The sequence below is a fragment of the Pleuronectes platessa genome, chromosome 23 (genome assembly GCF_947347685.1).
Source record: "Pleuronectes platessa chromosome 23, fPlePla1.1, whole genome shotgun sequence".
Classification (NCBI taxonomy): Eukaryota; Metazoa; Chordata; class Actinopteri; order Pleuronectiformes; family Pleuronectidae; genus Pleuronectes; species Pleuronectes platessa.
This window is the reverse complement of record NC_070648.1, coordinates 14,904,710-14,929,295: the sequence shown is the minus strand read 5'-3', so window position 1 is coordinate 14,929,295 and position 24,586 is coordinate 14,904,710. Positions and strand designations below refer to the sequence as shown.

At 41.6% G+C, this 24,586-nt stretch overlaps 1 protein-coding gene across 1 annotated transcript in view; it reads left to right on the top strand.

Moving 5' to 3' along the window:
• The window catches only part of adam19a (ADAM metallopeptidase domain 19a), a 195,901-nt gene that overhangs the window by 24,059 nt on the left and 147,256 nt on the right, over window positions 1-24,586 (top strand). Inside the window, exon 2 of the mRNA XM_053416049.1 lies at window positions 9,307-9,386. Coding sequence (XP_053272024.1) covers window positions 9,307-9,386 — 80 coding nt within the window. The remainder of the gene's footprint in view (window positions 1-9,306; window positions 9,387-24,586) is intronic.

Here is a 24,586-nt window from a genome sequence, read left to right as displayed (position 1 = left end):
TGTCTTGTCAGAAGTTTTCTGACAATGCAATTCAAAAAAATAGAAAAACATTTGATCGATTTTTTAAATAAATGGACCAATGGGGAACTAGAAACTGCAGCTGAGCTGATGGATAGAGCACAGTGCCTCTACTATTTACCCTTAAATATTGTACATGACCTGTATTTGGTGAGATTTAGAATGATGCTGCAGTTTGTTTGTGGCTGCCTGCAGAAAGAAAGAAAGTATTTTTATTGATTGAGCAAAGAGTAAATGGTGGCTCGTCTCTGTGGCTAAGTCAACAACTCTGTGGCTGAAGCAGTAGTGGTCGAGTTTGTATTACAGTAGCAGTTGCTGTAGTAGTAGCAGTAGCAGTAGTAGTAACACAATAAAGGACTTCCTGCAGCTATGCACAATGAAAGAACATCATAGAGGCCTCTATCTATTGCAGTGGTTCTGATACTGTGGAAGGGGGGTATAGAGCCACAGGAGGGGATGTGTGGATGAATAGGGGAAAATATAGAGTAGAACTATTATGGATTTTCCCTCTAACTGACGTGTACTATGCGTGTGAACCACCGAGGTGCCACGACTGGCCATTGAGCATACTGGGCTACCATATTAGTTGGCTGGTGGACTGTCAAAAATCTGTCGATGTCCATACAGGCTCTATCAGTCAGTGTTTTTACTGACCCCCTGTATGTGCCTGTCATGGCGCACATGAAAGTGTGCTGTATGTGTGTTGCGAGTGTGGGCTTACTGCACCTGACCCTAATGGGTATATTGGGGGCACTGGACCATATTGGCCTCTGATGGGGGCATGCTAGCCATTTTTTTGACAACCTTTGTGAATCAGTGTTCTAATAAAATGAACTGCAACTGACAGCATATTTAAAGAACGGCTGCATGACCACACATTGAGTCAGTCCCCAGCAGGAGGACACTGACCCATGAGAACATACCTTCTGATGTGGCGCTGGTCTAGAAGTGAACCGCCTATGTGCAATAGCATGTCAGAGGGTGAAGGGAATGGATAAAGTGGGACCTCAACCTCAGACAACCACAGATTTCAATAGCACTCTGCTCCTCTCATTAGTTTTACCTGAACATTTTCTGTGATCTTCAGATGTCGCAGAAATGTTTTGTCCCGCCTGCAGCACTTCCAGGCCAAATGCTGCTGCCATTTTTTGGATTCCTTTCTGTGTCATCAGCTGTTAGTGGCTGGCCTTCGCTTGTGGGATAAAGCATTTGATCTCGCCCAACTTGAAGAAAATACACCGTAGGTTGCTGTTTTGATATCATGCTCCATAACGACAGCAGATTCGAAGGCTACTTTCCCTGTGCAGAGACTTTGTTATGTGTTATTCAACTATGCAGATTGCACACTACACAGAGCGCGCTGGGGAATGAGAGAGATTAATGGATTACTGTACAAACAGGGAGAGTGTCTTTCAGGCACAGTGGATTCAATGCTCTTTGAAGAATAGGTGACAGGAACATGACAGAGGCCTGTGGCGACTTGCTGGGTGCTTCAGTTCAAGCAGTGTGATGGACTTTCCCAGTGGGATCTTGGCTCAGTCAGATCTTAGCTAAAAGGGTAAATGGCCAAGAGAGCGGTCTTGCGCAGTCAGTGGTCTGGCTGTGGTTCTCAGATTTGGCTCCATCGTCTATCAAGCTACTTAAATATGTCTGATATAGACAAGTTCAACTGATGCACTATTTCTGAGTCATAAACATGAAGGAGAATTTTGTGAGCACAATTCAAATGATGTGCTTCAATGTGCTGGTTGAACACAAATCCATCCAAGTTTATATTAAAGCTTAATTCCTACCAGCATTAGGTCTTTGAGATGGACCTGGGCCAATTAATCAATTATCAATTCAACTAAATTTTTTGTATACGGCCAAATCATAATATACATTATCTCACTGCACTTTACATAGAAGGTTGAGACCTTAAAAAGAGTAGAGAAGAGTGGAGGGACCAGGAAAGGTTGTGTAACCATCATGCTCTAGCTCTGAGACTGTTTGTTATAATGAGAACAATAAAGGTGAAGTTACATTTAGATGTAAAGATGTTATTAATGATAGCAGCACCAGTAATGATGATAAATAATAGTAATAATAAATATAATAATATACCTGCAGAATATGAGAGAGAGAGATAGAGACAGACCGTCTTTAAAACACTTTAAAAGTTAGTGATGTGTAGTAAAATAAATAAATATGAGGGCAGAGACGAAGAGAGGGAGAGAGAAAAGTGCTCAGTGCATGATGGGATTTCCACCAGCAGTCTAGGCCTATAGCAGCATAAGGGATGGTTCAGGACTCCAGCCCTAACTATCCATCAATCAATCAATCAAATTTTATTTGTATAGCCCATATTCACAATTAACAGAAGTGCAATAGAGGCCACGTTTAGGAAAACTATAAGCTTTATCAAAAAGGAATGTTTTTAGTCTCACTTTAAATAAAGAGTTGTCAGATCCTCCGCCATCCGTCAACACACACCCATCCGAGTGTGTGTTGACGGATCTGTATCGGCCAGAATGAAGCCAGTTGGTATGATCATCTGAGTTTTGTCCCCCTCAGCCTGCTAATGTTATAGCAACACTCTCCTTCAAAACAGCTGGGCTCTATAGTGTGAGCAATCTGCTGCATGTCCAAGTGAAAACTGAAAACTGACCCTGGTTCAAATTGCTAATTCTCATCTCATTAGCAGAAGAACGGTGTGAAAAAAACAGTCATCAACAGCTTCATCTTTAGTGGACACTGACGCTTTCACCGGTTACTGTGACAAATGGCACAAGTGGCAGGTCACATCAGTTTAAACCGATTGGCATGACTAACTTGACGACTTGTCTGCTGTGGGGTCTGTGTGCTCTCTGTAAGCGGGTGTCTGCCCTCAGCCAAAGATCATTGTCAGGGGAAGAAGTTAAGAACACTCCTCAACACCACAGCTGTGAATGGACCGACTGTGTGCGTGTGGTTTTAACAACTCAAGCGGAGTGATACGTCTTCACTTCGGTGCTTCACATCAGTCACATGTGTAGTGTGGTTAGTGGCATTTAATGTCTTCCAAATAGGACCTTCAGCATTTGGATAAAGAGGCTTGTAGGAAAACAAGGTGCTTCTTCAATTTGATTTTGTCATTTCAATCAATTACTCAGAAATGATTGGATCTGGGGACTGTATTGGCAGACACATTTAACAGGCTTAAAAACATGTTAAAGGATTGATTGAATCCAAAGATACTTGCTCTCGACATAAAAACAACCTACTGATTTAGAGCTGAAAGAATGACGTTAAAAAAACTGAAGCTGTTTCCTGTGTTGTTCAGCCACCTAACTAGCAAACTATTTCGGACATTGCTCTTTGCTGATCAAGAGAGATTGAACAGATATTAAACTAGAAGGGCGCTTACCGAGTGCATACCTCCGCCCAGGCCCGACAGTCACCTTACTTTTCTTAAAATTCTTTATGTATCTTCACCAAATTCCACACACTCATAGATATTAGCATGCCTGATTATTTTTCTCATCAAGATCATTGAATTTTCTCTAATAAATAAACGAAAATGTTGAAAAACAAAATGAAAAAAAGTAGCTGGATTAGATCTGGACCAAAATGTAAAGGGGTCTTTCCTGACCCATACTGCATCCTTCCATCCAGTTTCCTGGTAATCTGTCCATTATTATTTTTTTATTATAATTCTGCTTACTTACGGAGAGACAAACAAAGTCAGATGAAAATGCATTCTCCTTGGTGGAGGTAAATATGTGTTAAAATATACATTTTGATTTATCAAATTGGAATATTTTACCACATTATATTTATGAATATTTAAAGAGAATATATTAAGGACTAAATCTCAAACTGTATATTATTTAAAAATCTCAACAGGAATAATCTATATCAAATGTGTCACTAATGTCATAATGTAAAAGTTGAATCAACACTTTCAAGTATCTAAATTTGACATTGCCTGTAGATTAAAAAACATTCGTCTATTTATAAAATGTCTTTTTCTGATTCGGCGAACAAAAACAAGAAATTGTAGATGTTACTATTTCTCTCTGATCGATACATGCTTCAGACGCCCACGTCATCAATTCTTCTATTATGTTCCTGACCCCACTGACATGATTCCACGCCACCTGGACTCCAGAGTGAAATTTACCATCAGTGCCACAGAGCGGAGATCGTTTCCATGTTTCTGTGTCTGGCTTCTGCTGAGCTCCCGGGGCTGGTCGATCGTGGCCTGTGGATACACACTTCCAGGGCGGAATAATTAAGATGCTGCTGCTTTCATGCTGGCAGGTTAATAACCATGTTCATACTCACTGGCTTATTATTGATTTTTTTCGTTGGCTTTGGGAAGGTAATCTTGAGACGGTTTCTTTCTTCTTTGTCAATTCCCAGACATGTTCTGTTTGCTTCTGATTCAAAAATGTCCATTATTCATTTGGTAGAATTGGAAAGGATCATTACTACAGGTTGTTTTGCGGCTTTAATCTTTTGTAGCTTGAACAACTGTGTGTTCTTGTGTATGGGTTTGATTCAAATGCTTGATAAACCACAGCCTCTGGTGTTTATGAGCCTGTTACACTCCAGCCTCATATTGCGTTTTGTGGTGTCTACATGATATCAGCTAAATGTTCACCAGTTTAAAAAAAAAAACCTTTGTCTGTTCTCTTCACTGCTTTCCTGCGAAGATTAAAATGATGTTGTTCCCTAGTTATCTGTGATAGAATGTAGGGCCGCACCAGTTGATGTATATGAATCACTCTGTTTTAAAGTCAATGTCCCGGGAAGTGTTTTTGTCAATATGAAGTGAGCTCATGATTCATCTTCGCTGATCTAGTCATCGTGTTGAGATGCTTGATGCAGTGGAAATGGTCGCCATTATTCCACAGAACTGCTCTAGGGATTTGACTTGAAAATCAAGTCAGGGCGAATACTGAAACAAAACCTGAGGTAATAATACTGATCCAGTGGCTGTGGACTATACATTTTCAAGTCGATACAGCTTTGATTAATAGAGATTGTCCCAACAGGTCGTTGCCATGTGTAAGCATGAGACAGCGATGATGCAAATTTGACTTGAAAATGGTTTCTGTGCTCACAGTAACTTAGCCGAGGCCGTTTAGACCTGGTATTTTCACCCATACAGATTGATCCGCTCTAAGTTTGAAAAGGTTATGAAAACCGCAAGAGGCATTGAGAACATATTAGTCATCCGATAACTCAGAAGACGTTGGGAGGTGGATACATGGCAACTGTTTCCTAATCTAGCAGAACAGTATTTTTACAGTTCAGTGTTTCATACTATACATCGATTTACCAACACAAAATGAACACTGACCACAATATATTAATTTTGACTTTTTAAGGCCCCTACTGGCCGTGTGCTTGTTTTCTGGTAGACACACACACACAATCAAACACACACACACACACGCACGCACGCACGCACGCACGCACGCACGCACGCACGCACGCACGCACGCACGCACGCACGCACGCACGCACGCACGCACGCACGCACGCACGCACGCACGCACGCACACACAACTAAACTTGTTGCCAGTCCAGGAGCATTTCTAGTGCTGCCATGAATGATATTGAAGAAATACATCAAATCCAAACATAATGTCCAGTTATCACTCATTTTAATTTTGTTCGTGCAGCTTCGTCCTGAGTATGTGACTTTATCTTCGGTCACTAATGTGTGTAACATGATCCTGCACACGTGCAGTATGCTTTGATGTTATCACAGCTCATAGCTGCATTCATGTGAGGTTTTGTACATCAATTGCTGTTGGTTTATTGTCATTATTCAGTAGTTTTGTTCGGTTGCTGAGACTTACCTCCTGGTAGCTGCCCCTCCAGTTCAGCAGGTTTTGTTGTCTGTCTATCAGCATGCAGTGAGGCCTTGACTGCTTTTCCTGATCACACTCCTTTGCGAAGCGCTCTTATTTATCTCAGCCTCATGATATCTGAAATTGTGGTGTGTTTTGTGTCGTGACAAATAAGTAATGTAACAAGAAAGAGGACATGTTTCACAGAGTGGTGTTTTTTGTTTCTTTCTTCCTATTTGTGCGCGTGTAATTCAGTCGTACTTTAATCCATGGCACTGTAGGTTTTCCAAATTGAGCCGACTCTGATGTAATAAGGTAGCGATGGAAAAAATTTGATGACGGATTGAGTCTGATAACGAAACATTATTTGGGCTGTTTGTCAATTTCACCAATTATTCCTGATTCTGTTGCAGTCGTCTGGGAGTATACTATACACTATAAGTGACTATAATCGACATTTTTGGAAAAGTAAATCAAATTAAAATGGAAAACAGTGTGAAATGTGTTGCTTTCAAGTGATGAGCCTACAGAGAATCATCAGCTGAATGTGCTGCTCCCCTCGGGGGGGCTTTGAAGTGGCTTTCATCTCATTCTATCTCTGGACCACAACTTAAGTGTTTTGGGCACTGCTTTTATAGAGTCGTTTTCAGATCCACTACCAGCTAGCTGGTAGTGATTGTTGGACTAACGGCCACAATAACATCGCTTCAATCAAATAACAATGTTGATGTGCAGCTTCTGGGTGTGGAAATAAGAATAAGCTCTCCATGCTACTAAAAGTTGATGAAGCGCTAATGTTCTGTTCACAACTTGTCTACGCCGAACAACTGGCAAAAAATAGAAGTTATTGGGGGTTGAACTTTAAAAACTACATCAAAGATGATATTTCTTCAGTCAACATTACTGCTGGTGGTAGTTTACAGGTAAATGTGATGGGTTTATGAAATTTGAAATTATTCGTCTTGTTTGAAATAACAGCTCCAGCACCAGGGACATAGCTGGGGGTTGACATGGTCAGGGGCTAAACCATAGACTTTTTATAAAGCCCAGGATGATAAGTGATTGGTTGGGTGGGTGTATGAGACATCTTTACTGCAGCTCCCTTCCCCAATCACATCTACACAGCTAAAAGCAGTGCCCATATCCGGGAAATTTCCTGCTTTCGGTTTTGCTCATTGGAAGGAAACTAGGGGCATTTCTGACATGGGCTGAGGTCAGGGTAGGATTTTTTATTAATGAATACATTTTTTCAATATGCCTGGAGTGCTCCTGTGGGTTGAATGAAAATGTGAAGCCTTGAAAAAACTAAGCTTAACTTAGGTTTATTTCACTGTTTATAGCATGAAGGCTTTTGGAGGCTTGTGTTAAAAGGTGTTGAGGCTAATTGCCATTGTGCATCATTCATTTATTCTGCGGTGAATTTCCAAGTTCTTATTTGAATTTTGATCTAAAAACTGCATTTCATCTCCCTCTACAATCCTAAACTTACTTTTTCTTCATATATTTTTGAGTCAAATTTCTCTTAACTGAGAGATAAAAAGTAAGTTGCATTCACAACTACACTGAAGTAGAACGGCTCTGTGGCCCACTCCCCTTGCAGCTGAGGAGGAGAATACAGATTGCTGCTTTGTTCCTGTTCCCTGGATATGTGTTTATATCTCTACATTTATGGGAACAGCAGAGTGTGTGGGTGGTATGAGGATACACCGATGGCCAAACACAGTTTAACATCACAACCTCTAGACTCGCTGAACTGCACGTCTGCTTTCACAGTAGTGCCAGTCAATAAGCGTAGGCAAACTCAGGGTCAGACTTTAGGGCGTCATGAATGTTTTTGTTAAAGTTGATAAAAGTGCAACGAGTATTAACAACTGCAAGCTGCTGGAATCCATACAACCAAATGATGGTTTCACTTACAGATATTAATAATATTTAAAATAGACAGCAGTCAAACTACAAATTCTGGTCTTGCTTTTCATAAATACAGCTTACGAGCTTTAGGCTGTGTCTGAATTTATTCCCTTCTTCACTTATTCCCTCTTCCATATATAACTATTGTTTTTTTTTCTCCTGTCTTTATTCAAGAGCATGGTCTTTCAGTTCGAGAGCTTGACTCATTGATTCTACGCTCAGATTTTGTAATGCTCTCTCTCAAAACCCTGAGCTCAAATATACCCTGCCTTTGCTCGATTTTGTGCGCTCCAGCTTCCACTCTTCTCATCGTGCTCTCGCTGCCTCTGTGCACGTCTGCTCTCGGGTTTTCTCTTCTGCCTTCTGGATTTTTTCGTCTCCTGAAACTGTAAAGACCATGCGCTTAAATAAAGATCCTATATAACAGTCTTAAGTCTAAGTGATCAGTAACTTGTGATTTCAGACACAACGGTTAAATCGCATGTTGTAAGTTGGTAACTACCATTAAACATCTGTGGATCTTTTAAATGTGATGCATTGTATTGTTGGATTGTTAGAAAGTACATGGTGCCGCGGGCACTACATGTTCAGCTATAATCAGCCTTTTTTAACACAGTCGAGTTACAACTCAGGAGGAAGGATACAGCTGTAAGTGGGAACCTTAATGTTAAATGTCAGAATGCACCAGCAGATATCGCAGTACGTAGCTTTGCTCAGTACAACTCCCCTGCTGAAGTGCTGCAGCTGCACTCCCACTACTCTCTTCTACAGTCCAGAGAGTTTCCCTTCGATAATAGCCATTGATAATAATAATCAGCTGTCGTTGTGCGAAGTGTTGTAATGAGAGAGAGGAGGGGGTTTTCAACCTTTGAAAAAAGGTAGAAAAAATGAATTTGATCATCAAATAGTGGTCAATAATATTTTTGAAGATTCATTTAAAGTACGTGATTCACTCCGACTTTAGCCTTCTATCTTTTTCATCACCCAGATTTGAAGGGCTGGTTTCTTTGACTCTACTTTTCCCGACGCAGGGGGGTGAAGTTTCAGGGGTAAACAGTGAAGCTGATTAGAGACCTATCTCAAGACTAGTAAAACAACAGAAAAAAATACACAACATTTCCTCCATACTGTTAGTGTGGTGTATACCAAGTGTCCGGAAGCGTTGACATTCATATTCGACTCGAAACGATGTCACTTCCACCGTGTTCTATTTAATAATCTTCATATACGTGGTGTTCTGATTGGTTGGGGTATCAATCGTTTCACGATGTTAACCAGAACCAGGTTCACTGAAATGGTCCAGCAGACCCTGAAATGTGGGTGTTTATAGCCAGAGCTACTTCACAATTGACTTTTACTGCTATCCTGTTTGCTTTATTTTTCAGTGGTGTAAAGACACGACACCGTGTGCAACTGACTGCATTAATTTCACTGCTCTTCATAACCTCTGTGTGAGCATTTCCCATCTGTGTTGACCCCAGTCCACATGTAATGTCACAGTCTGTGTAAGCAGTCCTACATCCTATTAATCTCCCTGCTGCTTTGTGTCTTCCAGGGCTGAGGAGGGGAAGGACAGTGACGGCACAGTGGATTTCTCAAGGCCGACTCAAGAGGGAAGCTGAGACCCCGCCACAGGTCAGATATCTCATCAGCCTTTTTTTGTCCTCACACTGACCTCACTGCATAAAAAGCAGCTTAAACGCTACAACTGCCTTGCCTCTGGCCAATCACTTTACTGTTATGGTGAGACCGATATGTGTCTGGTAACAAGAGTAAAAGTCTGTTAATGGACACAATACCCTGTAGCGCTTATTACATACAAGATTTACTTGTTGTACAAACTCAGCCACCCACACTCAGTTTCCCTTTTGCTACAGCCTCACCAGTGGTGGGGTGTACGATGTGAAGGACAAGTATTAAGCTCAAACATACAGTATAATGAAGCATTTTTTAAATGTCGCAATCTCTTCTTAATGGAATGGCTTTTGGTGGTTTCAAATTTAAATGTTGCAGACGACCTTTGTTGCAAGATGCTTGTTTTCCAACCACCCCTTTGTCACAGTCTGGTTTAATGGCTAAATGGAGGGGCATCTGTTCATGTCGTTTTGTCCTCGTATCCTAAGGGGACACTTGACACTGTGCTGATATCATTGATATGGAGAGCTTTTTACTGCCCTTGTTTTCAGCCACCCTATCCTCCTCAGCCCCCTCATTGGTCCACATGCAGTTCTGAGCATTGCACGCACACACGCACGCACACGCACACACAAACACACACACACAAACACACTAACACACAATACACACACAGGTGGAAGGACAAGCAGGTTAAAGACTGTGGGCCCTTTGGAAAGTGATAATTATGGAAGGGGTTTTTGACAAGTGTTGCTAATTCACCAGCGAAAACAAAAGAACAGGCAGCTTTAATGTAGATGAAAGACTAAAAACAGAGACATTTATAATAGAAATGCTTTCCCACACTAGAGAGCCACTTTAGAGCCATGTCATTATAGTTTGCATTTTGCATCACAAATTGCAGCGAGAGTTGTGTGTGCGTTAAAATTTGAAAAGCCGAACCACCCCCTTTTCACCTCACCATTACCTTGACTGACTGTGCTGACAGTTTTATTGTCTCACCCCTCCCACGTGCAATGAAAGATACCGAAATTTGGTCTGCCTGGAATATTTCTGGGGGCACAAAGTTTTAGTTGGTTTTGTCGACCATGATTATCTTGTCCCCATGCAACTTCCTGATATCGTCCCCATGTTCATTATGCTTAGGGAATGGTTTTTGGACTCACACCATGCTGCCACCAAATCAACTTATTTTCTCTAAGCTGCTTCATTATCATTGCTGATGAGGCCCCCATTGCTGTGGAGAACAGATGTTACCATGTCCTCAGTGGAGAAGTCAAACTGGATGGGGTCCAGGGTGATATTAAACCAACCAAAATTCTTCCAAATATCTTCCAGATGAAATCATATAGAGATTAGTGATTTAACTTAACAAACTGGTGAAAGAAAAACACTCCCCTCTCTCTCTCTGTATATCACAAGCTTCCCTTACCTGTTTTGTTGGAACATCTCTGAAGCACTTGTAAAGGATGAGAAGCTGTGGTTAAAGAGCTCCTGCCTAGGGCTATAGGGATCGGCAACTTGTTATGGCACTGATATTTGTTATTGTTGACAAGGAGTTGGCTGGCCTTGTCCAGCTAAGCATAGAAACATGGCTCAGTGCCTTGCTGTACAGATGTCCCTGTTTGGTCTAATGGCTGCCTTGGCAAGGGAGGGGAAGTCGGGGTAGGTTTGTTGAGCGTGAGGAAATGAGTGATTGTAGTCGAAGCTTGAGGTGATGACACCTTGAGAGCAGCCATCAGTCTAATCTGAAATCAAACATTTTAATTCTATTTCATCCTCAATTTTATTCTGATTGAAGTAAGGTCAAGGTAAAGGTTTGACTGCCAAAACAGTTAGTTAGTAAATCAAGGTTAGAGAGACTCCTCAAACCTTGGTCTCTGCTCAATCAACAATTCAAAACCTGAAAATATTCAGTTTACACTAAATCAAATGCTACGAAATGCTTATTTAATGAGTGAGTTGAGGTGAGTCAGCAAAACTAAAGACCCCCTGCAACTATCCATAGGGAGTGTATGTGAGAATGCAGGTGTCCGAGGCCGATTGTCTCCAACAATCTCCAGAGTTTCTTCTGCTATCCCCATATGTCCAAGTGAGCCAGTGTGGTAATACAGGAGGAGATGTAGAGCTACCCATTGACATCTGGAGAGGCGCTGGATTAGTGGCAGAAACTTGGACTATGGGCAGAGAAGGTCTCTGGTTCGTCTCTGGTTCGACTCCACGGAGAAACAAAAAAAAGACAAACCTGGATTGATCTGTCCAAAAATTCAAGAGGATTCTCCCTACCCTGTCTAGTGCCCCTGAGCAAGGCACCTTACTCCCTCAACATCTGCTCCCCGTGCGCCGTACGTGGCTGCTCACTGCTCTGTGTGTCCTGCACCAGATGGGTTAAAAGCAGAGGTTAAATTTCCCTACAACTAAATGAGTGTCCCTATGCATGTCTGTGCATGTGTTTGGGACAAATAAATGTATCTTAATCTTAATCTGGGCAAAATATACACATCTTCAACCTCAGGCTAAAAACACATCTCTTCCGACTAAAACTCACACTTATTTGTTGCACTTATCACTTTGTAGTTTGGCATTTTGGATGATGTATTTACATGATTCTAGCTGTTTTGAGTTTCTACCCTCATGGTTGAAAGTAAGTCGCTTTGGATAAAAGCGTCCACCTAAATGACATGTAATACAAAATGTAATCTGACATGTGACGGATGTTAAACTGAAAAAAGAACAAAACCAATACAAATATATCGGGAGAAAAAAAACAAGAGCCATACCCGTAGAAGACACCATCAAGTATTTCATCATGGAAAGACAACACGATTTGAGAGCTTTTGGTGATGAGTTGTGTTGATGTGCTGCAAACATAAACTAGCAGAATCTATACATTATGACCTGTCTCCTGCATGCTGCACCACCTGATGTTCCAGAGATTTCCCTGCTTCTGTGAACACCATTTTGCACATTTTTCTGTCTGAGAGACGATAAATTCCTTTTCATAATTGTCAAGCTGACACAGGATAGACAGTGAAAGTGACGTGATCTCTGGGTTTGAAGCCCAAACCTGAAAGTGTTAAAGTATTGCAGCACATCAGTTCATTCTCATTTTCCTGTTGATGATTCCCTGCAAGGCTCAGGCCAGCTCCCCTGATGGGTACCATGTAATTGACGGTAATCACTGGAGGCGTCTTACTGCCTCTTGTGCATCTTAATGCTGACAATAATGGGGAAGAGAAGCCCTGCAGAGAGACATTACCTCACAGAATGATTTAGACCCATGTATTCATCTGCATACCAGAGTCCTCACGCTAAACAGCATGCCGAGGAATGGATGTTGATGCTTGACTGGCCAGTGCATGCATTAGTGGAAATGAAGAGGTTTAATGTCAGTACAGGAGAGATCAATTGGATTAGAAGACAATAAGAAAAGCAAGGTGGAAGATTAATGGCAAACATTTATGTGCTCCTTTGTACGAAGAGAAAGTATTTGATAACCACACAACAGCAATATGCAATGTCTTCCCTTAGAAACGGGCCTGAATTGAAAACCTTTCTGAACATGTTCTTGATCATGCAACATGGATGTTTTGCCAGGCAGTAGCAGTCTTGTATTCACATATATAGACATTTTTAAATGGCATGGGTCACCCAGATTGGTTTCTGTCCTTGGGGCAGCTTAAAGGGTCCAGTGTGTTTGAAACGAATTTGTACAACATGGTGTCCAATGGCAAACTGAAATGACATGTTTGATATTGCCCTTGGATGTACTCAAAGGTAATTGAAGTGTTAACCACACCTACGTTCACAATTCTCTTCACCTCGCCTGTGTTGAATGGACAAGATTGTCAGTTAAATGATCTAATGGGCATGCTGAGCTCCTCGGGTTAATGTGCTGATGAAGACTGGCATTGTGTGAAATTTGCTAAATCTTTCATTCAACACACTAAACACAGAGGCCAGCAACTGAAGAAAATAGTGAAACTCAACATTCGCTGCAACACTATTAGAACGAATCCTGCAGTTCACACAGTTGGCGAATGCAATATGCATGTTCACATTCCTGTTCTCACAAGATCTCAGTTTAAATATCCTGTCTCATAGCATTTTGAAATAAGTGCACTAATTTGGCATTGAATAAGCCTTCAAATTTGTGGATGCTTAGTTAAACAGAACATCACAGATTGCATTACATTGTCTCGCCAGTACCTTAAACAACACAGCCCCTTCCCCTTGCGTTTTTAAACCCTAACTGGTAAAAGCCAAGGCATTTTGGTTTTGGGTTTTCAATTCCTCCGTCCAATCCATCCGTCTGTCTCTTTTTGAAGGAATCGGTTCTAATTTGGCCACTTGGTTTCTCAGATGTGTGAAGCACATTTTTTTTGTAGCCCCTTGCAGCAACATCCAAAGCATTGTCTATTTTCATGGCTATAACTCTGTGTTCTAATCGAATCCGCTTTATTGGCCCAAGCATGTGAACACACACAAGGAATCTGACTCTGTTTGTTGTTTCTCTCCATGAATGTTCACACAAATAAAATACACAAATCAAAGCTTAACCAAGTCAAATCACTTTTATTGATGTATCCCTAGACTGCATGTTATGCAAGATTATGTGAAAACCTATATTTAACATTCTACCTGGTTATGAGGGAATTTGTAAATAGCAGGATCAATAGGTTGACATCTTTGGTTCAGCAAATTGAGTGGGAAATCCACTCACTGGAAGGTTGCAGGTTCACTTCTGCTCCTCAAGACTGCATGTTGAGGTTTCCTTGGGCAAGACACTGAACCCTAAATTGCCCTGATATCTGTGCTGGCAGTGTGTAAATGGGATGCATAAGTGAAATAGAATTAATCTGCTAAATATAAAAGCACTGTATTAATATGTGAGTGAATGGGTGAATGTGACTCACAATGTTAAGTGCTTTTGAGTGGCTATCAGGAGAAGTAAACGTATATATAAATGCAAAAAGATGAGCTATTTACAAAACGTCTAGATGTGTGAGAACTGTATTTATAGTCAAACCAAAGTTTGATGCATTAGATTGGGGTGGGTTGGAATAGAATCAATTTCATGTAAGGGTCATTGCTCAAGGGTACTTTGATACATATGGCTGCCAGGGCGAATTAACCCTGTCCCTCCAGTTGGGTTTGTTCTCACTAACTGCATGTTTGGAAAGAACATCAACACATCGGTGTGGCATTCAACTCCTTTCATACCTTCACCTTTTAATTTGATCCTACACAAAAGAAGTTACACACTGTCAGAGGTTTCATTTATCACCATTTGTTGTTGTAGCCTTAAACTCTGTCTTAGGTCCTACGATTCTTTGTCAGGGGAGTTGTAAGACTCACTTTGGCCTCTGTCGTTCTCTGCCTCATTTTTAATCTCCCAGCCCTGTCAGCGCTCTGCAGCCTCTGTGGTGGCTGTGGATCTGGAGGTTGAAAGGGTTGTCTATTCAGAAGGTTGGTGGTTTGAAGTTTCCTTGGGCAAAGAGGCTGTACCCCCAAATGCATGGGAATGGGATGAGTTATAGAAAAAGCACTTTAGATATAGATATAACTCCATAAATGTGTATGTGAGCAGGTGAACTTGAACTGTGATATTCAAGGGCTTTGAGTGGTAGCTAAATTTCGAGAAATGATACATAAATGAAATCCATTTACCATCTTTCTACCTTCCCCACATCTTTACTTTCTTTCCCGTCTCCCTCGGGATTAGATTATGTCTTACCTCATGAGCCTGCTGGGGATTGCAATGACATTTACACTGGCAAGTTTAGGGGGAGCACATATGGATTCAGGCCTGGTGCAGGCACAGTGAGGAGAAGTATTTTACAATATTCTTTGATCAGCTTCTGCATGCACTTTCAACAGTCAGACCAATTAAACTCGCCAGCATTCGCTTGATTTGAATTTTGAAAAAGCTTCTCGTAGAAACCCAGCAAATGAAAATCCCCAAAAAGCTCTGGCTTTCTTTTTAAATCGATTGAAGCTTAAAGCTTCCATTAGACAACTGGGTTTGTATTGATTAGTTCATGGGTGAAATATGTCACCAATCAGTTTGCATGTTTTTTTTTCTTCCTGGCCAGTATACAGCAAAAGAGACTCTGGACTGCCTGATCCATTTTGTTTGATTACGTCAATAAACGGAACTAAAGAGTTTTTATTGATAGTTTTTACTCACAGAGCTTTTATCACTTTGGTGTGACATCCCTGGCCAGAAGCATTTGTAAGTATCAAGGCAGTTTGAGCTGTCAAAAGAAGCTGGATAAATTGTATGTCCTCAGAGGAAAGGCACATTTGTTTCAACGTTGTGGGAGGGTGTGTTTGAGTATGCATATATGCATTTGTAATATTTGCTTCAACTAACATTACATGCCCTTTCACTGTCTTTATACAATGCATTTATTCAGGGATGTCAGCTGACCTGCAAGCAACATTTACTGCACCTTCACATTCTTACAGGAAAAAAATTTATGCATTTTTACTAAGACAAATGGAGGTGAACTGTGGGCAGTGGTTAGCACTGTCACTTCACAGCAAGAAGCTTCTGGGTTTAAGCTCTGGTTAGACTGGGGCCTATCTGTGTGGAGGTTGCGCGTTCTCCTTGTGCTCCTTCTGTTCTTTAAACTGTGAGCATGGAGGGATTGTTTGTCTCTCTATGACACCCCTGTGAAACAGCCGAGACCTGTCAAGGGTGTACTTTGCCTCTTGCCTAAGGTCAGCTGCGATTGGCTCAAGCCTCCTCCTGGGCCTGAGACTTCCCTCACTGACCAGTGATGTAATAATCACGTATTCAATTATACTGTCAGTTCTTACAATGAAACACACCATTATTTGCATAGTCCTACTTGTGTTGGTCAAACCCTGTTCACCCAGAGCATTTATATTTAACAATTTTGTTTACTACCACATCAGTTTGTGTATGGCACCTACGGCAGCCAAGGGTGAGTGAATAATGCTTTTAAACGGTAAATGGTCTGTATTTATACAGCACTTATTGTCTTGATGGCTCAATTTGCTATATAGTACACTTTTTCGCCCATTTGCACATACGTTGATACAGTGCAGCAATGTTTAGCACTGCGTCTATTGCATACACACACTGCCAGCATAGCCATCAGGGGCTGTTTGGGGTTCAGTATCTTACCCAAGGATACGTTGGCACGTTGGGGAGACTAGGACTGAACCGCCTACCTTCTCGCAAGTGGACAACTGTCTCTCTCTGTACCTCCTGAGCCTCAGCCGTTTTAGCAAAAAAAGGTGTGCCACAAGGCTATTTGTTGGGATATTGGAAACAATAGTTCTCCATTTCCATTTCCATTTTGACATAACCTTTTCTGAAATGACTGTAGTGTCTATCTTTGTACAGATGATACATTTATATTTTGCTTTGCTAATTCCCCAAAGTTAGCTGTTATGAACCTGCAAACATCCTTTATTATTCCCAGCTCAGTTTAATTTTGAAAGTTCATGGAATAAAGTTTTTTTTTGTTTTGTTTTATTTAGACAATAATGCAGTCACGCGTAACCCACATAACTCCACTGTAGATGGATTCGGATTTGAGAATCTTTCAGAATATAATATCTTGGCATCTAAACTTTGGGGAGAAAATCCCTTTCCTGTGTAGAAATGAAGCCAGTTTCTCTGTGTCTAGCAAAAAGAGGATTATTGAATCAGTATTCCTGTCAGTTTTAGATTATGCTGATGCAATTTAAAAGCATGCAGCTCCTTCTATCCTCAAACCTATGGTATCATTCTGCCTTCTGTTTTTATTACCAGGAATGTTTAAGGTACCCATAATTGCATCATATACAAGAAGGATGGTTGATCCTCTCTTAAGAGACTATTCCAGTGTCAATTCTAAACATGTCTGTTTGCTTGTTCTGTATTAATGCTGGTTGCAGCTTTATGAAACTGCAAACTTAAGCTAAGTGTTTGGATGATTTACTGAGTCGGAAACCTCGCTGATCTAGAATAATATCGGCTTCAACAGAAACCGGCAATAGCGAGAGCGAGTTGATGGGAAGCGTCACCAATAGGATGTTGCGTACTTGTACAGCTGCCGCTAAAAACAACAATACATTTCCAACTCATCTGCAGCTCGAGCTGTGAAATGCATAATCCAGCAATGACTGAATCCATAGTTGTTATTTTTTTTCACTGCGATACAGAACACACAACATCATTCCTCCTCCATGTGTGCTTCTCTTCTGAAGTCATGTTTAGTCATGTGAATTCAAGTATCTTCGGCACTGGGAAATTGTCTCCCACAAACATTAAGTGTATGGTCTGATATTCTGGCCGAACCGTCCAGTGTGTGTGTGTGTTCTGATGATTACAAAAAAATTAAAGTCGGTTGAATCTATCATTATGTCTGTGGTGTTCCCAGAGACATGGCCTGCTTCTGCTGTGAGGTAACTAATACAATAGGAATACTGGTAAAAGTAACAGTTCATGTATCTCGTAAGGCCAATCCTGTCGCTACAATGTAATTATGTCAATTTGATGCTAGTTCATTAAAGTATTTTGTATGGAACAAGATTCATGGGCTTTTCGACCAAACTGGAGTAACAGTCAGTTCAGCCTCAGGAAATGACTCAAAGTTTTCAATGCTGGAAACTGATGAAAGACTTAGAGTTCATGCGAGGTTTTTCCAAACTCATATGCATTTTGGAATCAATAGCTCTGATCGTTAAAATATATCATCATAAATCATGCTTTTGTAAATATTAAATGACATATATTTGTTGTTTTTCATCTGATTATTTCATCAAACTCAACTTGTCAAGTTGGCCACAACGAATTACTTCATCTTCCCAAAATACAAACATGCTCCTGTGAAAAAAAGAACCAAATGACATTTGCTTGTTGTGAATGCATCACACTGTTCTTGCCCGTAGCTGAGAGGAAGGTGCCATAGTGCAGTCTATGTTTTTTACGTTGGCTTATTCTTTGTCTTACTTTTTGTATGAATAGCATTTGTATACACGCTTGCTTTTCTTTGTGCGTGCGTGCGTGCGTGCATGCGGTGATGAGCGAAGTAAGCAATGTTATCTTGGTCATGAGTCAGAGCCGCATCCCCATCCTAACCTCATTAATAAAGATTTAATTAAAAGTTTAAAGAGTTATTTTCAGGAAATTCTTCCAAAACTTAAGTTGAGGATTAGACTAAACTTTCAAGAAAATGATTATTTTAATCACAGGCTTCTAAAATAAAGCATTACAAATTTGTTTCCCAAAGTGAATGTCTAAATGGGATTTCAGATCCCTCCCCACTCTGCTGAGAATATAATTCTGGTGGAAAAACACTGAATCCCAGTGCAAAAATACTTGGTTTTAAAAACTGGAATAAGCTAAATAATATTCAAGTTTTCAAGTCAAGTTCAGCTGCTCAAGAATGTTTAAGAATATAAACACTGGTTAGGGTGCATCAAATTGCAATGCAAAAATTAAATCTCAAAATATCAATCTGTCTGGGGCTGCATTTTGTTCGGAGACAGATAAAAACGACTTATGCAAAGTTTTGGGAAAATTCATTGAGAATTAGAGGTAGAACACAGCATGTGAAAAATATATAAATGGGCCGTTTGGGAGTTTTCCTAGGCAATTGAAAAAAACGAGAAATTGGTTTTGAGAACATTTATTTTCAAAAGAACATTTATTTATTGAAGAACAAAAAGAACAACATTGAAATTGAGTCCTAGTCCTGGTCTAGCTTGTGCTTGCAGTGGCGTAGTTTTGGCTGTTTACAGCGGTCATGCTCAACTGCCTGCAGCACATTCTGCAGGTGCTCCTCGCTCCTGCAACAAAGTCTAATGTGAGTTTGATGCCACGCTCGGCACAGTCATTTACAATATTGATGGCACGTACATTCACAGCACCCATCTGGAATGCTTCACTGGCAGCCCAATCCTCTACATCCAGTGAGAGAAAGACTGGATTGATGTGCAGCTGGTGCATTAAGATTAAGATTAAGATGCATTTATTAGTCCCAAACACATGCACAGACATGCAAAGGCACTCTCATGCAGGTAGGGAAATTTAACTTCTGCTTTTGACTCATCTGGTGCAGGACACAAAGAGCAGTGAGCGACAATGTACGGTGCTCGGGGAGCAGATGTTGGGGGAGTAAGGTGCCTTGCTCAGGGGCACTAAACAGGGTAGGGAGACTCTTGGATTTTTGGACAGATCAATCCAGGTTCGTCTTTTGTTGTTTCTCCATGGAGTCGAACCAGAGACGAACCAGAGACCTTCTCTGCCCATAGTCCAAGTTTCTCCCACTAGACCACCGCCTCTCCATGCCGAACCAGCAGTCTGGGTTGGCGAGTACAGCCAAGCTGGTGGTCGGTAAGAGGGTTGGGAACTTTGGCTTGCCGAAGCCAGTGCCAAAGCGGAGCTGTGGGGCTCGCATGGGGAGGTCAGCCGGCATGTGCTCCAAGATGGCATCTGCAAGTGCGCGCAGCTCGCCAACTAGCACCTTGGTGCTGAAGAGTGCCAGGGGCAGCATCTCGCCTGTCAGGTACCATAGGTGCCTCTCCAGTGCCTTGATCGCTGATGCTGCAATGCGTAAGTCAACAGACTTGTACGCGTACAGGTGGTAGTAGAGTGTGAGGTCATTCCATGCGGCATCTACGGCCGTGTGACAGGTCAGCCACCACGTTGTGTAGATGTGCGTAATGAAGTTAGCAAAGGTCTGAATCTTCCGCACCTGCTGCCACGTTGTGATGGTCTCCTGAGGAAGCAACGCAATGTGCTGCTCCATCAAGGCCAGCTTGAGAATGAAGAGCAGCTTGGCCATCCACCGCGCCTTGTGCAGTGCTCCTGGCCGTTGGAAGGTAACTGGAGTGGGTGCTGCACCCAAATACACAAGATACAGCTGCATGAACTCGCGGTAGTCGCCTCGCTTGTAGTCAAGCACTCCTGCAGTGCACGAAATGAGTTCAGCACGCAACTTGCCCAGGAACGGTGGTTCGGCCTTGTCAGGAATGTAGCGGGACAATGGGCTGCTGTCCTTATGTGGCACCAGGTCCCAGTTGTCCCGGAGCCGTGTAAACAATGTAACATCTGGCGAGCGGGACTTCTCCACCTTGAGGTCGGTGAAAATGTGGCTGAGGGGCACCTCCACTATGTGGTGCCGACACACGGACCAGAGCAGTGGTCGACCCAGTGAGAGCTGGATAGAAATGCAGGCTGCTGTGAGATGGCCAATGTTTGACGCAGTGGTGTCAAATGCCATGTTGACAACCTGATCGGTGCAGCACCACCCCTGCAGCTGCATGTCAGCCGGGCGATGATCATTCCGCAAGGCTCGTTAGTTCCCTTCATGTATGCTGGCACACCAAGCAGTTTGAGCCGCTCCGCATCTCCGATCACCGCTGTCAGACGCTCCTCCAACTGGTGCGGATTGGTGAGCATCGGCGTCAACTTGCTGTCCCAGTGCAGGGTGTACATGGGAGTCGGTGTCCACTGCTTGTGCTGTTCCTCACTGATGGCCTGCAGCGTGTGTCGGCGCGCTCGGTCTGCTGTTGCGTAGGATGTGGAGACCTTTGCCAAATTGCCACCTGACTCCTCGATCAGGCCGCGGGTGAAAGCAGCCTGCTGCATTGGTGTGATCTTCAATCGGTACCCATAATTTCTACTTAAAGTGAAAATATTATGCCCATTTTATCACAAGTTGATATGGTTCTTTGTGGTCTTAATAAAATGTCTGTAACAAATTTTGGTCAAAATACATAGATACGAGAGCCCGGATTTTTGGCTACTGGAGACGAAGATAAGGCTGTGTGCCGTTCCACCTCTAGATCACCACGTATCGCAAAAATATTTTGCATTTATTGTTTTTGCATGGATGGTTACACTTTGAGCACCCAGACAGATCAATATGCTAAAACTCTGTTTTTTGATGCACCCTAACACTGGTAATGTTGGGGGAATCCCAGAACAAATACCGACTTGACGTCCTCAGTGTAGTGCTATTCCCCCGGTCGGAGATTTCAAGTGTTAGGATAAAACAGGAAATAAGACTCTCCCGTTATTCACATGATGTTATCTGCTGTTTATTACCCAGTGGATGTGTTCCCGGTCTGCTGTCACATCATGCGCTGACAGTGTGAGACAGCGCTGACGTATGATTGGAAAAGTCAGCCCAAATTTCAGCTCTTTCTTATATTTTTCATTAGCAACATCTCCCTTCAAATTTTTGGTCTTAAAACATTAATGGGTCAATGCTCACAAATGATGTCGTCTGCCTTCCCCCCAATATGATTGAGGAAAGGATTTACATTTGTGGTGCTTAGCGTTGAGAAATAAGAGATTCCTCTGTTAAATAGTCGTTGCTCCACTAGTTCCTAAACCTACTGACTGTAAATGCTCTTATTCAAAATAATACTACTATTACTTGTGTAAATCATTTGAATTGGCCCTTTGAGAAAGTTGTCATACAGCTCAGGGTTACTTACTGCAAATACAGGATGTTGCACACATTTAAATATGTTCACTGCATGACTTCACCGCAGTGATATTTTATGAAAATGCCAAACAACTTCCAGTTCCAGATTCTGTATGACATCTTTTGACATTTTTTCAAACCAAAAATAAAAACTTCCCCTCCTTAGGACAATATGATATACTTTAATTTACAATTTTTTCTTTCTATCTTTTACCAGAACTATTGTTTTTCCCTAAAAAGGAAGAAAATAATTGATAAATAAAACAGAACAATTACATTTGTTGTACACTTTCATGCCACTTTTCAATTTTATGTTGTGCTGTTTGTTTTCTTAATAAAAAACATTTTAAGGCCAAAATTAAGAGAACACACCCTTTTTTCAGGGTGTGTTTTTCCTGGTATGGGGTCCTTAGTTCCAGTAAAGGGAATTTTCATGCATACCGATATTGCAGACAACTGTGGGTTCCAGCTGTGCGTTTAGTGAAAGGCCTTTCCTGTTGCAACATGACAGTGACCCTCTGCATAAATCCAGCACGAAATGTGCCGGCCATGCAGCATGTGTGAATGCGTTTTTTTAATTTTGTACCCTAAATCCAGTAATTGTCCCAACCTTTGCATTCTAAAAAAGCAAGGGAAATTGAAAATGTCACCTCTACATGCAGATCCAAGCTGTCAGTCTTAATTTGAGACATTGCTGCACAATAACGTAAGCTGTGTGGGGGTGGAAGAGCTCTGGAAAATATTCAGCGGGTGGAATTACATTTCCAGACAAAAAAAAGAGAGAGGGGGAGAGAGAGAGAGAGAAACTCTGCAGCACATCAGGGCACCAGATTGTGTTATACCAATGTAAATTCATTTACTGCTCATAAGTTGACTTAAAGCTTTGGAGGAAAGTTGGGCAACAAGGGAAGCGGATGACTTTTTAAAAGCCACGTTCGAACTCTTCACTGCACATTTTGAGAGAAAGGATTCCTGCCTTTGGTGGAATAACCCAGGAGATAATTGATTACTGTGTATTTATTCATGCTGTATGAAAGTAGCCAGTATTGCTTGAGGAAATGTCAGGATTATATTACCATTTTATGAATATATGTGCGGTTCTGCAATGAAAGTTACATTAGAGTTGTGAGTTTATTAAATATTAATTGCCCTGAAATATCCTATTTAAAATGCATGTAAAAGTGTTTTTGTGTAACATTGAGCTACACATCTTGAACTACAGTACAGTCATAGCTATAGCAATGAACTGGGGGAGCAAATATGAGGATCTGTAGAGATTGATTCATGCTCGGGGCTCTGGAACACAAATTCATCTGACTCTGCATTTTTGATAAAGCTTGTAATTTTGTCCAATCCTCCAGTTTCAGTGGTTACGCAAGAGGCGGTCCAAGTAGAAGGAAGCTTTGAAGTTTCAGCATCCCATTCCGCACAACCACTGTAATGAGCCAAGGTCAAAAAGACAAATCTCCACTCAACGCTGTTTTACGAAGTAATTAGGTGTCTTTCCAGCTTGTAATGTTTCCTGTTTTGGTTGTTTTGTTTTCTGTATTTTAATATTATATTTATATTACATAACATTTTTAGTATTTGGGAAAAAGCCCTGGAGATCTTTCTCATTTCAGATATTTTGAGGATTTCTAGAAGGCTAAATATCTCCATGAATCTGTGACAACTCCGGCCAATCCGAGCTCAGGAGGTGGTGAAGGTGCCTGTTGATTGGAGGCACTCCGGGCTTTCTTCTGGTGAAAGATGATGTAGTGTCTGACCCAGGGCCGCTCTTTCCTACAGGCGACATAGGCGGTTGCCTAGGGCGCCACTCAGAGGGGGGCGCTAAAAACTGCGCCGAGCAAAACTATTTTTTTTTTTTTGCTATGCAGAGTTTTTTGCGCCCCCTTCTATATGTGGTATGGCCCAAAATATTGTATTTAATTGTTTTGACAGTAATTTAAGTAGTTTCATTAGAGAAATCAGTAAATGACAGCAGCACTGATGAGGAACGTTTGGCACGGGAGCAGTTGCACCCCGTAATGTCTCTTTGGGGGTAACGTCCGCCCACCTGCCAGATAGAGGTCTGGATGAGGAACTGAATGCTTTGTGTCTTTATTCCTGCTGCATTCATCCTGTATTCTACAGGTTAGTAGTGGGTGAGAGTCACCATAATAATTGAATGTATGTTTTATGCACTTTAAAATGCAGTTACACTCAGAGAAATGCTTGTACTTGAAATTGTGTTTAATTTGAATAAGATGCAGTCTGGATGAGGAACTGAAGGCTCCGTGTCGTTACTGCTGCTGCATTCATGCTGTATTCTACAGATATACTTTGTTGCTGTGGTATCAATTTTGGGACCCATAACATATATCTCCAACCAATATTTTGACATTAAAAAATGTTATCTAACATTAGGGTAAAATGAGGCAAAAAATAGAGGTACGTACCTTCTTGGTGTTGTCAGAACATGCTAGCACATTGAGGCATATGGTTAGAGTCTGTGTGTCCAAGCAACTTCGACGAAGAAAGAAATAAGGAGTGAAGCTTGCCTAGAGCGCCAAATGTGCTAGGGCCGGCCCTGGTCTGACCGCCTGTCATCAGTCACTTGTGGAGTGCGAACCCAAAGCGACTGCAATATCCCGGATCACAAGCCAGCAAGTCATGTGATGTGAACTGGACAGTCTTAAGTTGGCATTAACAAATTGAATAATTAACAACACCTATTTCAAGACAAAAAGGCGCACATTATAT